The sequence below is a fragment of the Dromaius novaehollandiae genome, chromosome 7, assembly GCF_036370855.1.
Source record: "Dromaius novaehollandiae isolate bDroNov1 chromosome 7, bDroNov1.hap1, whole genome shotgun sequence".
Lineage (NCBI taxonomy): Eukaryota > Metazoa > Chordata > Aves > Casuariiformes > Dromaiidae > Dromaius > Dromaius novaehollandiae.
This window is the reverse complement of record NC_088104.1, coordinates 8036094-8052841: the sequence shown is the minus strand read 5'-3', so window position 1 is coordinate 8052841 and position 16748 is coordinate 8036094. Positions and strand designations below refer to the sequence as shown.

General features: G+C 43.0%; 1 protein-coding gene across 1 annotated transcript; it reads right to left on the bottom strand.

The window, feature by feature from the left end:
* Window positions 1-375: 375 nt before the first annotated feature.
* Window positions 376-16745, bottom strand: LCT (lactase). The gene is given in 16 exon segments (XM_064515496.1): window positions 376-1153; window positions 1922-2158; window positions 3082-3305; window positions 4407-4544; window positions 6357-6463; window positions 6832-6896; window positions 6899-7224; window positions 7509-7539; window positions 8429-9131; window positions 9533-10220; window positions 10977-11058; window positions 11690-11789; window positions 13465-13531; window positions 13533-13546; window positions 14832-14911; window positions 15597-16745. Coding segments are annotated over 16 exon segments (3720 nt in total). The 5' UTR covers window positions 16261-16745; the 3' UTR covers window positions 376-959.
* Window positions 16746-16748: the final 3 nt, after the last annotated feature.

The following is a 16748-nucleotide window of genomic DNA, read 5'->3' as shown; positions in this document are numbered from 1 at the left end:
CAGGCTTATACACTGCAGTTTAAAATACAGCAGAAGAAACTTTTGTTCTACTTTAAATGACCTTGCTCAGGACTTGTTCTTACTGAAATCTGGTACAATGCCCATGAAGTAGTGTTTTGGGTCTGGACTATGATACAGGGAGAAAAAGGCTTGTTTCTCTCTCAAAAAATGGAAATGCTGGTATGAGGAGGATAACACTTCCTCCATGAAAGAGCTCAACCTGTCTCCCTCTCCTACCTTCTCTCCAGTTGTTGTGCATCTTACCTTTATAGACCTGAACATTATTGGTGTTCTTGCTGCTTCAGACTCCTATTTAAAGCAGCTTTAATAAAATATTGCAGGGTTCAATTGTAAAGACATAGTGATGGGACAATTTTTATTTTGATTTTTAACAATTTATTTCATAATATACAATTCAAAGAAATACTGTCAATATTGTTTCAATCAAATAAAGGCTATAGCATCCACACACCAATGGAAAAACAACTCATCTGTACTATAGCTGTACTAGAACAGTACATTGTCCTAGGTCCATTTTCACCTGTATTAACTTGTTTTAAGAACATGAGGAAGCTGTAGGGCTTTACTGAGACTCTCTCAAAGCCTTTGGAGAGACCAGCTGGATCCAAGGATCCTGATCATGAAGGAGAATAGATGAAAGTTCAAGTTCAGAATCCTTACACAACCCAAAACAAGTAACGTTAGTTTTGTTTTTAAGAAATCAAATCAGTCATATATGAAAAACAGGTCAGTTAAGGTAGAAGAATTTTCCTTTGTATTTTAAAGTTGTTAAGGAAACAGCAGAATGATGGGAAGCCATATCTAAGACAAGATACTAAGTTGCGGTAGTAAAAGCAAATTAACCAATCTTTTTTCTGGTGGCACGTGCAACAAAAAGTAGGTGTTTGCAAAGTTGAAGAGTACTTCGGTTCCACACATTTAAAAAGCAAAATGAAATCTTACATTTTACTGAGTTCCAGGGATCTTTTGGAGAGCTTTCCATATCTATATGAGAAGAGAACCAGACCCAGTGCTCCAGTGCCAGAAAGATCAAAAAGCACATACAGAGCTATTTCGGCACTTTGTGATGTTAAACCTAATCCTAAAAATCGAATGCTGTCAGCCAGCCCTGGTGTGGTGCCTGTTGGTGTCACTGTCGCTAGAGAAAACAAGAAAATATTAGTACATAGCATCTCATGAACTCTTCCATGTACATGTGTGTAGCCTCTTCCTCCCTGCACAAGGCTTCCAGGGTTGCTGTGCAGTACTCTGCCAGTAGCTGTAATTCTTTGGGATCACAGTGATTTTGACACTTAGTAGTAGTTCAGGGTGAAGGCACAACTGAGACTTACAGCAGAGCTCTCGAGACTGTGGGAGAGGCAAGGCCTTGGGCAGCTATAGTCATCCCAAAAGCTTGATACACATGCTCATTTAAAAAACCAGAACAAACAAACAGTGGCAGTTATGTAGTTAAACTCCTGTACCTCTGAGAACGTAAATGATAAGAATATTTCCAATAGCTTTGCCAAAATACAGAGTCATATACAAATAGTCACTTTTTTTTTTTCTTTTAAACAAAAGGGAGTACTGCATTTCTGTGGTTCAGAAAGCATCTTAGGCACACTAGCATGTGCTTCTCTTTGATTAGCAACTTTTTTTACTGCATTTAGGGGACAGGCATGTAGCTAGGTGTGTTGCCACACAAAATATTTTCAACCTAGCCTAGATTTGCATACAAAAGTGACCTAATTCTGTGTTAAAAAAATCTACAGTGGTAATAAAGACTGATTAGTCAGAGCCCTTAAAAACACTTGCAGAAAACATTAGTGTCCTTCAAGACCACAGCTCATGGGGATCTTTTGGGATTAGGGTAAGAACTGCACACACCCACATGTGCACTAGTGCTGTGTCACTCACTCACCTTCAGGCTCCGGTTCAAGACAGGCGTGGGGGCCCTTTGCTGGGTCCGGAAACCCGTTGCAGCTTACAAGCTGGGAGTAAAACCTGGCGGAGGCCTTGGGGAGCCGCGGCAAGCTGGGGTCTGTGCGATTCACGTGAAAGACCCCAGACCTTTCGGCAAAGCCCACTGCCCACTCGAAGTTGTCCATCAGTGTCCAGGCGGTGTAGCCTCGTAGGTCGACGTTGTCAAGCGTAATGGCTGTTAGCAGGACCAAGCATAAAAGGTTAGGTGTGCGGGCAGGCAACAGGAGGAGGAACAGCTAGGTGAGGTGGTGGTAAACAGGCGCTCCAGGGCACTACACAAAAGCAGCCTGCGGCGTGTGGGTGACGTTTTGCCATGTTACTGGTCTCCTGCTCTCCCCCGCTCTGCGTGCTCTCTCGCTCTCACTCGCTCTCTCTCAGCTCAGTTGCTTTGTGGAAGTTCTGGTCTACTGCCACATTACAGCTAATGCTCAGCCAGGGAAGCTCAGTCAGCCCAGACTGGAGACTGCTTTTCTCTGCTCTAAAGAAAAAAAAAAAAAAAGCTTTTTGGTCAATAAGGTTTAGGAACAGGGTGGGGGGGAGCCTTCAAAATGCAACTAGTGTTTAAATATGTGGTGCTCTCTGCTAAAAGGAAGTAAACTTGCACTTTCTGAACATCTGCTGGTCATCTCTGAGTATGTCAGAGGACCAAATGGGGTCCTCTGCATTTCCCCCATGTTGCTTGACCGCTGCAGTTAAAACCATTTTTTTAAAGCAGTTCAGTTTTAGAAACAGCAACAATCAAACTCTAAGTCAAAACAGGTTTTCATAAGAATTAAAAACTCTGAAGTAGGCCACCCTTCCCTTGCCAAATGCAGCTATACAAAGCAGCTGTTACCCTATTAACCCCATGGTTTGGGCTTCCTGCTTCAGCTCATCTTTCCCGGTCAAAGCTCTTGGATATCCATGACCAGCTCGTGCTAAATCCAAAGGCTCGCAAAAGTAGACACAAAATAAACCTATATGGGTGTGCTATTTGCAAATATGACACAGTCTCACTTCAGTTTCTCACCCCTTGCTTCATGTGTAGGTCAGTCCTGTTCAGAAGCACTGCTGCTCTCTAGAGATTTGGATGACCACATTTTAAAAAAGCATTCTTACCTTTTAGTGATTCATTAAGGTAACTCTTATGGTAATGCATTCGCCAAGTATCACTGAAGTCTACGTCTGCCCTTTCTGAAATCCCATTTTCAGTCACATAAATTGGAGGGTTGTTACACTCTTCCCTTACCCACCTCAAGAGCTTTCGGAAGCCAAAGGGTGTCACATACAACCAGAAGGAACCAGAGCCCAGCCAGCTGCAGTCTGTCACTGAGGCTACGTCCCTGCGGAGGGGGACATGCTCATCACTGACCACCCTCCAGCACCCGCACTGCGACTGGTACCTCGCACTGTTGGCACCACAGCCAGCTCGGTTTGAGAACACTGCGCTGAGCTCTGCAGCAAGCTGAAGCAGAGAGGAATCCGTGGGAAGCAGGTGAAAGCACAGAGGTCCGATGTGGTGAAGAGCTAGTGGTGCTCACATGCCTCCAGAAAACATTCCTCATATGTGTATGCTTTAAAATCATATTCTGCTTCAATCAGCTGTAGCTGAGGATCTTAGTTCCAATCCCAAGCCTGCCACGTCTTTGTACTTTCAAACCATTTTTACTTTTCAACCTGTAATCTGCAGTGCAGTGATTGTGCACCCAAAATTGGTATTTATTCCTATGTACAGGAATGCAAGACAGCCCCATGCTCCGCTAAGGGTCTAAACCACAGCGTAGGGCTGCAGCAGCAAGGATGAAGGGAAGGCGTTTCACCAGGGGAAGTTATACTCAATTCTATGTATCTGTGAAAGTGTATCAGAAAACAGCTTGTGTTCTTCCATGGGTGGTTCCACGATTACCTTAATAAGCTTTATCATTTGAAACAGGGGAAGGAAATAAATACCTAAATAAAAATCTTGACTTCTGTATATTTAAACATGAAGTGATTTAGCTATTTAGGCTTTTAACTTACAGTTACACAATGTGATGAGGGAACCAACCACTGTTGAACAGCAAATGGAGCAGACTATCCTCATTTCTGGATGCTAGCATTTCAAATTGCATTTTGACCAGAAAATATGAGAAATACTATCTAAAGCTGATACCAGACCTTGAGAAGACTCAGAAGTGTTGACTCCTTTCTTTTAGAAGCTGCTCTAATTTTTTTTGTGCTGGTTTAACCATTCACTTTTATAATCAGGTCTGTAAAAAAGGCCATCACTGGAGAGTGAAAACAACAGCATCACTGTTACTGTCTGTGCATATTTTCTCCGTTGGTTATAACACCTTAATATGTTTGTCTCATAGCATTGTTTGCTGTCAGTTTACATTGCTCAGTTGGCGCAGGCTCCAGAAGTGCATGTTTTGTTTGACCAATAATTTACATTCACATCTTACCTATCAGAGTCGTAGGATGCAAGAGCAGCAGGATAGTTTAAGTTGTATGCTAAAACTGTAGTATAATGATTTAGACCAAAGTAGTCGTATGTGCTTTTAATTCTCTGCTTTTCACTTTCAGTAAATTCTGGCAGTCTGCAATAGAAACAGAAAAGCATAAACCCCTCAAAATACAAGTCCTTTCAGGACTTCCCCTTCCTCTGTTTCTATCCTCCCCCCTTCAATCCTTTTATATAAACTAAAGACACACGTTATTTACCAGTTCTACCAATGTGTGTGGTCCTGTCTGAGCTCAAAAGTACTTTCGAGTCAGAACAAGGCAGAAACTTTGCTCCGAGAGCATCTGCAAAATTGATGAGCGGCCTTCATCCCTTTAAACATGGGTTTCTGCCCAGCTGCAGGATCCAAAAGGGTTAAGCGCCCACAGTCTCTCTTCACTGCTGCAGTTTGCTAAATATAACATGAAGAGATCTAAAAGCCCAAAGGAACGGGGAAGGAAGATGGGTAATGAACAGGCAAATGGAAGATACAGCCTGACAATCTCTAACTACCAAGACTAACACCCTTTACTTCCAGGGCTTGTTCAGAAGCGTATTCACATGGGGGAAGAGACTTTGAAGCAAAGATATACGGTATCTTTAAGCAGGAATCAGGACAGCACTGAAAAGCAACCCTAGACACTGACAAGCTCTGGAACAGGAAGAAAAGAAAAATCAACACTGCAGGTGCAGCCCACTGGTGGTGCCAAGGTGGCTAGAAAGGGCTTCACAGCAGCAGAGGAACAGGCAGCAGCTGCAAGAGCTCTCGTGCTTGGTCACGGCAGAGGCTAACGCAGGGAGGCCTCAAACTCTGGCCTCTGCACGGGCATCGATCAAAACTTCTGAACCGGCTCACCGAGATCCACGCTTTGAACACGCTCCGTGTGTGCTGCTGGTGTCCCTGGTACCAGCACTAGAAGCACAAAGGAAGGAACCATGCTTTTTCTGGAGGATCACAGGAAAACCCAGAAGAGATTGGGAATGAGCCTGGGTGTGGAGGCTCTACCGTTTAGGCCCCAAAACGCTTGGCTCCCCTCGAAGGGGAGGCCACCTCAGAGCAGCTCGTCTCCCTTTGGGATCTGAGCCCTGCAGCTGAAGCCCTGTGTGCTATCCCTACCATGAGGACAGAGGAAGAAATGGAGTCAGGGACAACAACGGCACCCTGGAGCAAGGCGCGAGTCCCCAGCTCTCTTAGCGAGAAGAAAGTCCCCTTGGGAATGTGGTCCATGGGCAACCACTGCTTAAAACACACCCAGTGCTCCCAGCACGTTGGCAATGCCTGAGACTGAGGACAAGATTTCTTCCTCAGAAGAAGGACATGCTGGAGGGCACTCCATCTCATAAAGCAACACACAGAGCCTTCGCTATCTTATTAACAGCAGCAACAACCAGAAAAGAAACAGACTGTAAAAATAAGCATTCAAAAATTCATGTGCTTGAGGCACTTATGAAAGCATAACTGAAACCCCGAAGAGACCTGCCTTGCTGCAGAGCACACTCCAACTCTTCCAGCATATATGTGCCATGAAAGGGAGAGAGAAGAAAAAACATTCATGACGAAGCTCTGATAGCACAGTAAGAGTAAGAATAGTTAGCAGGAATGGCAAAAAATAAATGTAGTTCAGAGGCACCAATGAGCTTTTGGTACTTGTGTTCCCTACATCATTTTAAAAGCGGTTAAAAATATTTACATTGTCAGGAAAAGCACAGAGTCTGATGCAGATCATTTATATTACCCCGAGCTGCAAACTTATTACCCTAAAGGAAGAAGGATGGAGTTTTTCTATGAAGATACAGCAAGATTTTCATAGTAACAGTTCAACAGAATCACTCCAAGTTAGCAGCTCCAACAGAAAACCAGGTTTTAGCGCAACAAGTAAAACGAACAACTACGCGTGTGGGCTCTTGGTGTGACGTGCTCAGGCCTTGAGCCAGACTATGTTCCTGAATCCTCGTTTTCATCACTTCATTATAATTGGCATTTTTGAAAATAGGATGAGCAAACCAACCTGCAAGAAACTAAGCCAAGAAATAAGGGAGAAGGATAAACTAGGTATCAAAAGAAATGGTTTAACTGTTCCTCTCCATGTGCTGCTTTATATCTGAATTTATAACGAACAAGCACATGGAGACAGATAGGTGCCTGTACAGCAGCAGCAAATTTAATAAGCTTCTGGTACTGCCTTACTATTTTGTCACACTCCTGCTAGAAGAGAGTGATAGCTCCCTTGCAATAGCCCCTCTCTCGACAGGTCGGGCTCACCCTTCTCCCGCTGGTGCAGTGAGACGCTGACCTGGGTGCTGGGCATCTCCAGCACACAGAAGGGGGAAGAGACAAGCGGCCCCGTGAGCAGCCGGGAGAGGCACGGCTGCGCACCGCGCTGTACCTGCAGGTATCGCCTGGCCGCATCACGGTCCTCCTGCTTGCTTGGGTTCCTTGGCTCTGCCCAGAGTTGACGATAATAGAGATTAACCCTCCTTGTTTTGCACGGTAGGTCTCGTTGTACACGTGCCAGGCTTCGGCGTGGGCCTTTATCAAGTTGTGCCCCACTACGTAGGGCGCTCGCCCCGGCCGAAGGGAGATACCTGCAGTGCAGAGGCAGCGATGGCACAGGCAACGGAGCAACAACTTCTGACTGACAAATTCTGACGGAGAGCAGGAAGCTGTGCGCTCCAGCAGCTCCCTGTCCGCATCCCTCCCCTTCCCTTGCTTCTGTCCTGCTGCAGAGACTGGCCCTGCTCCAGCCCTAATCCTTCTCCCTCCTCCAAAGGTGCAAGAGCTTTAAAAGCTGCTGCTGCTAACAGGGTCTGCTCGGTACAGCAAATTAATCTGGAGGTTGTGGAGGGTGGGTGGGATAGAGGAGTGGTAGATGGATGGGTCTGGGAGGCGTAAGGCTTTGCAGAGTGAAAGGAGGACCCCTTCACTACCCCCACAACAGCCCAATCCCCACTCGCCCCACCACACTGCCTGCCTTCCTCTACCTCTGAGAGCCCCCGGCACCTAGAAAACAGCCCTGGGCCTGCAGTGCTGAGAAGGCTCTGAGGTTATGCCCAGCAGACTTACCTGGAGCGGCTGTGCCTATATTCCCTATATTCTTGTTTTCAAAGGCAGTTACTCAGTTTAGATATATGGCTCATTTCTAGATTTACCACTGCAGTTAAACTGAAACATGTATATTTAGCACTTGTCTATCTTCCCTGGGTACAGAAGACTTTCTTTTCGCATGACAGTATAGCCAGCACCAGCAGAGGCCAGTCCAGCTTCCTTCCTCACACTGCCTACAAAAAAGTACTAGATCCCTCATTCCAAAAGAGCTCATTTCCCATACACAGTCCGTCTTCTGTACTTCTGCTCAGACATAACTGCTATGCTATTTTGTTTTCTGTAGCTCCTTTCACACAAATATCAGTATGTTGAGAACTAGGTCAAGAGCAAATGCTATATACTGATCACCTCTTAAGAGGGAACGAGTAAAATCTGTATTTGTCATTTCCTGACCTGTCTAGAACTGCAGTCATTAATATTATTTTTGTCAATAGACAGACAGTGTGCAAAGATACAGGCATATCTTGAATCTTGCTCAAAATAATTGAGATATTTATATCTCCCTATAAGTTCTAGCCTGCAATTGTACAGGATGCTGTCAGTTAGATCCACCTAATCAGGGAAGACATAACTCCATCCTAATCTCCAAGACTGGTACAGGTAAGAACTTGGCGGCAGTCAAATTATCTTCAGGGAAGCTGAAGTATATAAACAGTCTTCGCACAGAGAGACCGACTTCAGGGTCTAGCCCTATTTATCTGCATATATGAAAATCCTACTCCCACATCTAAATAAATAGAAAATCCCATATCTGGACACCAGATGGCCTCAAGTTTAAGATCACAACTATATATAGCACAGGCAGCTGACTTCACATCACTACACAAATGGTGATGTTTTAAAGCTAAAAGTGTGAAAGTGATAGAATAACTAGTTACCACCATGGGGGGGGGGGGGGGGAGAAGAGAGAACAAAACCCCTCCTATTCTCCATCCCTTTTAGAGCCTCACTGATGTACTGGTGGACATAGTCCACCCGCAGAGTGTCATTAATAACATCCCCTCCATCTTGTGTTGGCATACCATTTCCTGCTATGTAAATCGGGATCTTCGTGCCTGTGTATTCCTGGGACACAAACTCCAGCAGCCTTCTTAATCCCCAGGGGACCACATGGATCCAGGAGGCAGCAGTCTGCGGCCACAATGGATCTACATGCAGGGAGAAGTTCCCAATGCTCTCGTGGCCTGGAGTGCAGGTGCCATTAGTCACGGCACTAACCAGGCGGGAAGTGTAATGAGAAAGACCAAAGAAATCTGCAGTCCCTTTCACCCAGGACTTCTCCTCCTCAGTAAACAGAGGCAGCTGGGCAACTGTTGTGGAGCACTGCTGGTTTACCTCCTGGATCTGGGCCTTCAGGATATCTGGTAAATCACCGTTAACAAACACAGGGTGAGCCAACCAGCCAAGCATGAACTGCAGGTACCTCTCAGATGCTCTCACCTCCTCAGAGCTGGTTGGAGTCCTGGGTTCAGCCCAATCTGAATTCAGCACCAGCCCTACCTTTCCCAGCTGCTGAGAACGGTATCTGTCATTATAGAAGTGCCAGACCTTGGCATGAGCCTTGAGAATTGTGCGAGCCACCTGGGGACAGAAAGCAGAGGAAAGTGCGTCACACAGCTTCGCACAAGAACTCCCAGAAGTCGAGGTTATTGCTGTGCAAGAACACGGCCTCCCTCTGAAACAAGACACCCTGACAAGATGAATAATCACAGCTAGAGAGTGCAGCGGGGAAACCGTTTTGAATTAAGCAGGGGAAGAACCTGGCTATCCAAGCTCCAGGGGTCAACACCAGCTTTTAGAAAGGAAAAATTAAAAAAGAAGTCTAGCATCCATTAACTACCCTATTTTCTTTTAAGTATCACAAATTCAACAAGCAAATAATTGTCTCGGAGGCCACATGAGGCTTTAACATAGCTAAAGTACAGAACTGGCAGAGGAAAACAACAGCAGCTGTGGGACCCTAGCTATTGCTATGTCCTTACCTTGTAAGATGCTACTCCTGGGTCAGTGATTCCTGGAGGATGCTCTCCTGTGCCATAGCCAGCATAGCTGATAACCCAAGGCTCATGGAAAGTAATCCAGAACTTGACCTGATCCCCAAAGGTGGCGAAGCAGAAGTCGGCATAGTCTGCAAAAGCTTCTATGATGCTCTCATTCTGCCAGCCACCGAGAACCTGCAGAGCTTGTGGGAGGTCCCAGTGGAACAGAGTCACCATGGGCTCAGTGTTAGAGTCTAGCAAGCTGTTAATTAATTGGCTATAATAATGCACATCCTTGGAGCTGAAGCCAGCCCTGATGCCATCAGGGAAAATCTTGGCCCAGGACACAGAAAATTCATACAGTTGGGGCTCAGGACCCCTGAGCAGGTAAACATCATAGCTGGTTTTATAGTAGCTGTCACATGCCACATCTGCTGTTTGATCCATGTAGACATGGCCTTCATGCCCAAACTGATCCCAAATGGTCTCTCCTTTCCCATCCTCTGCCCAGCCTCCTTCAATGTTAAAGGCACCTGTGGACATGCCCCAGAGGAAATCACTTGGAAAAACATCCTGCAGAAAAGAATCCCTCTCCAATTCAGACTGGTTAGCAAACATTTCCCAAACGCTTTGATAGGAGGAGCAGGAGGCAAGAACAGCACCTGACTTCTCCTGTAGAGTATTTGTTATGCTGGAAGCAAAAGAATAAAAAGTTATTACAGTCTCTGAGGAGGATGAAAGGATTGTTTGCTTTGCGTTCAGCTCACACATGCTATGCAGGGTATAGTTCCTTCTTCATCTGATCAATCCAACCTACTGCCATTCAGCTGGCAGATGAAGCTGATGTGCAATGAGCTAACCACAGAGCTGCTCAAGAGCTACATATCTAAAGCATTTCTTTGCAGGTAGATTTGCATAATTCATTATACCTAGGTCAAAGATGCAAACAAAATCCTCGCAGCATGTAGCAATTTCATATGCTACAACTGCTGCATGGGTTTCCACTGGATAAACTAAAAACCAATCAACACTGCTTATGTAATCTTTAGCTTCCCCTCGCACAGTGACATCCCCTACGTATCTGTAGGCCTAATTGTCTTTTGTCCTAGAAAAGGAAAAAGGCACAGAGTTTCTTTCTTTCTTAAAACAAAGAAACAAAAAAACCCCCCTACTTTGCTCTTGAAAAGAGCAAAAGGCTTGGAGAACGTACCTGTTACTATGGGCTTGAAGGTGCAACCTGGGTGACTAAGGGTGAAAAAGAGGATTACATGACATGCTTACCTATAATAGTGAGACTAGACTCAGCAGAAAGGCACTTCTTTCCAGGCCTTTCAGCAACTAACAGCAGATTTTTCCACTAAACATGTCTTGTGTCTGTCTAGCACACTTGTTTCTAGAGGACACCACTTTCTTATAGTATGTGATTTAAGGGAGAAAAAAACTGTACCTTAAAACATGATTTGATGAGAAGTCCAAGAATTTACTAACATCAAAACCAATTGTACGTGCCTTTTCTTCATTAATCACTGAAAACAAACAAACAAGAAGTGATGGACTTGGTCACAACTTGTATTCCTCAGATTGCATGACACTGGATGTGCATACAATAACACCTTTTGAAACTATTTTTTTATATATATATATATATATATATATATATATATATATATATATATATATATATATATATATATATATATAGTTTTTTGTGTGTGTGTATAGATATGTATGTATGTGTGTGTATATATATATTTATATATATTATATATATGTTTATTATATAATATATATATATTATATATATTTATTTTTATATATATAAATAAAAAGATATATATATTTTTTTTTCTTATAAACAATGTCTGTTTTTCCCCAGGTTTGATATATTGGGTTTTTATTCTGTATTTGCAAATTCTCATTTAAAAAAAAAAGAGAGAGAGAGAAAACAGATTGAGTGGGGGGGGGGAGGGGTAGATTTCCTGCTTCCCTGCCCTCTACATTCACAATCTGCCTTTAATTTTCCAAGAAGGTTATAAAGAAACTATACAATTATTTCAAACAATGGTGTCTGGACTGGACAACTTTGAATTCCCTCTGTAATTTCCCATTCAGTGCTTAGCTAAAAATCCCTCCTCCTTCTTGAAATATTTTACTCATCTGTAACAATAGAAGCCACTGGTATGAACAGATTCTCTTCCATGGAACTACAATCAAGGAATTTCAGACTAAAAAGCAAAATCTCCGTGTCCTTCCAGATATTCTACAAAACCAAAAGTCAAACAAAGCTGTATGGAAATAAGTACAGGTCAGCTAGAAAACCATGCTGTCAGCAGCTGTTGCTTTTAACACAGAATATGAAATATCTAGAAGACTGAGCATCAGGGATAAAGTTCTTCAGAACTAAATTCATAAATCAAAGCAAGCCTCACATACCACCAATTATTTTTCTCCGACCCCAAAAAAGCCCCATGCAAATCAAAGCATAAACCCCAGAAGCTTTTGGTGTTTGACTGTTCATTGAGAAGGCACAGGGAAGCAGGCTCTTTTCAGAAAGCTTACTTGGTAAGAATCTATTGCCATAAACGTTTGACCCACTTCAGATTTTTGGAGTAATTACACCATGCTGGGACCTTAGAGAGAACAAGTGTACTGGGTGCCTCCTTGTTCTGCCACTCAGTTGCTGGGTGACTCTCGCCTTACACATTTTAAGAATGCAATTCAGTACCAGAAGTTTTAATATCAGTACTAGCCTATAACACCGCTGACATCGTCACTGCCACATGATGCGATCCTTTCGCAAACTTGTCCTCATTAACATTGCTAGCACAGCCTCTACTGACAAGGAGTTGAAACGTTTGGTAGTGCAGTTGCAGAAGCAATTCTGCAATATAATAGTATCTTCTTGTACAAGACTACTAGCCTAACAGCTTATCAGACACTTAGGGTGTGAGACAGAGCAATTCTCAGTCCTCGACAAAAGAATTACGCCATTCCAGTTACTCAGCGCACCAGTGAGCACTGACCAAGTCGATCATTTCCAGTACTTTCAGACACCTGTTTTCAAGTCAGAGTAACACCGAGCAGCATGCAGCTGTTTCCTAGCATAGCTGTCGTCTGAGCTCTCGCAGCAAATCAGCACCATTTAGGGACGCATCAAGGAACACGGAGTTCCCCTTCTATTTATGGTCTGCCTTCCACCTCTGCAATGCTATCACAGTCTTCAGCATTTTTAAATCTTTAAGGATTTTCCAAAGATGATATGTAGAGGGTTTCCACTTCTTGCTCTTCATTTCTGGCCTGGCAATCACTCTCCTATTTATAGGGAATAACTATCCTCCTATTGATACACAGGAGAGAGAGCTAACCAAACGCCTTGCATACTCCTTTCTGGCTGCTCCCCCCTTTGCTACGTGGCCCTGAGCAAGGCGCACAGTCTCTGTGCCCATCTCTGCAGAAGCCTGGATCACATAGGCCTACGTTCTGGAGGATTTGAGATAGCAAATTATGAATTACTTTGAATTCATAATGTGAGAATTGCTATAACAGACCTTAACTGCAAACTCAGTTGTTATAGATAGGTTTTCTGTAGTTCAATAGAATTATAAGGGCAATGATGGATTTGTCCCATTTGCTCTGCTCCTAATATTTCATTTTAGGAATATATTGATCTACTCTACTCCTTTGGGAGCACTTGAAATTTAAAATTTAGATGTGTGCATCTTTAACATACCTAAAGCACATTCCTCTTTCTGGAAAGCCTCAATTAAGTAATTTAAAAATATGAAAGACGTGATCTTGCCTTCAGCTAGATAGGTGCAAATCCCAGAAGTATTTGGAGCTGTATAAACTGAAAGGAAATTGGAACTTCATCAGTCTAAAGCAATAAAGAAATCTAGGAAATGCAATGTTCATTTTAACATTGTCCATAAAGTTACCTGGAATTCATCCAACTTCATGTAGAAATCCATTTCATTTCCACAATTGTAATGGAGGTCAAGAGACAAAGTCTAATGAATCCTGGAAACAGCGAAATAAAAAAATATCCTGGAGAAAAATGTATTTTTTGCAGGTATTGTTAAAAATACATAAAATACTGACAAGGCTGATACAGATAAGTTACTTGAATAAGAAGTCGTACAGCTATAAGAGAGGCCTGGACAGTATAATGTGTTTGAAGGACAGTATGATGTGTATGAACTGGATACTGTGTGGGAAGATTTTTTTTAATGTCACTCTTTCCAAACAACAACGCAAAATTTTTAGAAGCATTAGAGTTCAAGCAAATTAAGAGAGTCCTTTATGTATTTAATATTCACTGTTTACAACTGCATCTTAAATTAGTAAGACTGAAGGAGTCTATGATTAATCAGGTAGGGAAACCTTTGCAACTAACAGCGTGGTTCAGGGAGGCCTTATCAATAAACTTTTGGGGAAGTCCACTTCAGAAATCTTTGATCATTCCAGACCACAAGTGTTATCCCATTAAAGTCAGCAAGGTTCAACAGCATAGGTAGTATTCTTTTATTAAACCAGCTGATGAGGTTGGGGAAAAAAACAGGTAAGCTTTCAGTAACGTTTTCAGTGTAAAATGCTTTTCTAGTGTAGTGAGCTCACCTAAGAAAAGAACTTTCCCCTTCTTACAAACCATGCCTTGCCTGTGTCCTTAAAATATCATGTCTGCAACATTACTTATTATTAAATTTTAAAAGACTGCACGTGCACTATGCTACGAATGCAAGTCCCATACCTGCACTGCCATTTGTGCACTGCGTCCCACATCAGCATCCTCTAAATGAACAAACTAATGACTGTTTGGTCTTTATGGAAGGGATGTTGTCATCTTTGTAGAGATTAGATTCTCCTCATGCTGTGCTGTCCCTGTACACCTAGACCACTTAGAGCTCAGAAAGTGCTTTAGCAGAACAGATTAAGTGGATTTTTAAAAATAATGGTTATTTAAAATATTTCTTTTATTTTGTGGTGCATTTAATTGATTTGCACAAAGATAAAAATGTATCATTTTTTGCACACACCTTGTCACATAAGCATGTATATATTGCTACAGCTGCCCATTATGATTGCAAATATGTCTCTGTATACTTTAACCAGTACTTACTAGCCAAAAAAGGATCATCGTCTTTTTAAAATCAGCCAGCTTCACACGATCAAACCAATCAAATAAGTAAAACTGACCAACTGATAAATTTTATTTAACTTGCAATAGCTCACTTGATCCTGTATAAAAAAACATTAACCTCATCAAATTATTTCATTCGGGAAGTCATTGCTGTTAAGGTGTTACCTGAAGAGAAGCTGACAGCAATTCTGATGAAGTGCTATCCAAGATGTGATCCATTCCTAAAGCAAAGGACAGTTTTCCATCTTGAAAGAAAGAGGCAGCGTGTTAGTGTATTAGGAAGGGCAAATGAAAGATTACAGTTCACTGTCGTTATTTTAAAATCAGCTGGAAATTTTTGAAGATGTGGATCACCAGAGACAGTGCCCTAAGTGGCTGATCAGAGAAAACCCACTGTGATCTTAAAGGGGAGTCGAAGAAGGTAGAAGTTCAATGGCAAAGTTCAAGTTGTTGTTGTTCAAGGAACTTCTTTGTCAGTGAATCTTAAGATGTTTATGAGCAGTAATGATAACAGTGCTGCTTGCAAGGAGGAGGATCTGAATGCAACCGTCCAGTGGGTTCCCTTCCACTCTGTGCTTATAAGCAAGCTCTTTAATTTTCCATGACTTTGGTGGTTCTTCAATAGTGGTTTATTTTTTAAAGTTAATTCTGAGCTGGATGATTATTAAGAAAAGCATATGAAACTGCAAAATGTTATATATTTCTCCTCAACTGGTCTGGCTACCATTTCAAATAAAATGTAATTACCAGTAAATTATAAACAATTATCCAAATAATGAATTCAAAGGAGTCTGTTACTCAAATATTTCTATGCAACTCTGAGACCAGAAATAGCATATAGAGCCTGCATGTAGCAGTTGCCATTTAACCCTACGACAAATTATTTGTTAAAAGGTCGTACAGACAAATCCCTCCCCTGATTGTCTTTACCTGCAGGCGAGTACTTCTCACGGTAGACTTGGTAAGCTCTCTCGTCAGCGTCAGCGAGGGCCCGCACACGGTCCTCGTGGTCGGTGTAAGGCAGGCTCTGGAGCACCTCCGGCAGCTCGCTGAAGGTGAGCCACACGTCCGCCGGGGCCCCAAAGGAGCGGAAGCTCAGCTCTGCATGTTCCACAAACAGGCCAGCAAAGGCGCTGGCCTTCCCATGCACAGCCGGAGCGGCCGCAGCGCCCGGCACCCGCTGCTGAGGCAGGACTGCCACTGGCCGGAGGTTCGCCGCAGCCAGGGTCTCCAGCAGCTCCTGGTACCGCCGCACTTGAGCTTCATCAGGCTTCCTGGCGTCCCCCTCTAGCAGGATGCATGCCCACGGCAGGAAGATTTTGTAGTGCGTCACCCCGGCCTCACGAAAGTGCAAGAGGTGCGGCGGCAGCTCAGAAGCCACAGGATCTTGCTGGCACACGTGTTCACGGGCTTCGCTCCCAGCAGGGTCCTGAGCTTCTTTGGGTAGAACTTGGTTCTGCAGATGCAAACTATTTACTAGCTCACTGAGTAGCGGTCCAGCAATGGCAATAAAATTCTGAGCTAATCCTCTGTCTATCCCAAAGCTGGGAGAAGCTAACAAGAAAAAGAAAATCATCTTATATACCAGCTCCATATCTCTGTACCTGCTTCAGAAACAGTTATTTCATACTATTTACACTTAACATAAATAGTTTTGGTATATTTCATATGCTTAAAAATGTTTCTCAGGTGCTGGAATCAGGTTGATAAAACAAACATTTAGGTATTTTAATTCTTAATAGATTATTTAATAATCAAATAGCATAATAGCACATAACTGAGATCAATAGAAATTCAAAGAAAATATTTTCTTCTAGAAAAGTCTAAGAATAAGTTTGCAAATATACTGAGAAAGCCCCTCACAAATCACGCCACCTTTCAATTCACTTACGAGTCAAGGCATTCACCAAAGATAGGGGTTTTTGCCCTCCTGGCTTAAAACTTTGCTTTGGCCTTGGCTATTTTGAACGCTCTATTTTAAAAGTGCAACAGGAGTATATACCAAAAGTCCATCTAAAAACAGAGAGAAGCAATCAGATTTTGTCATTATCCCTTAGTAGATGTTTAAAAGCCTTCCTAAAA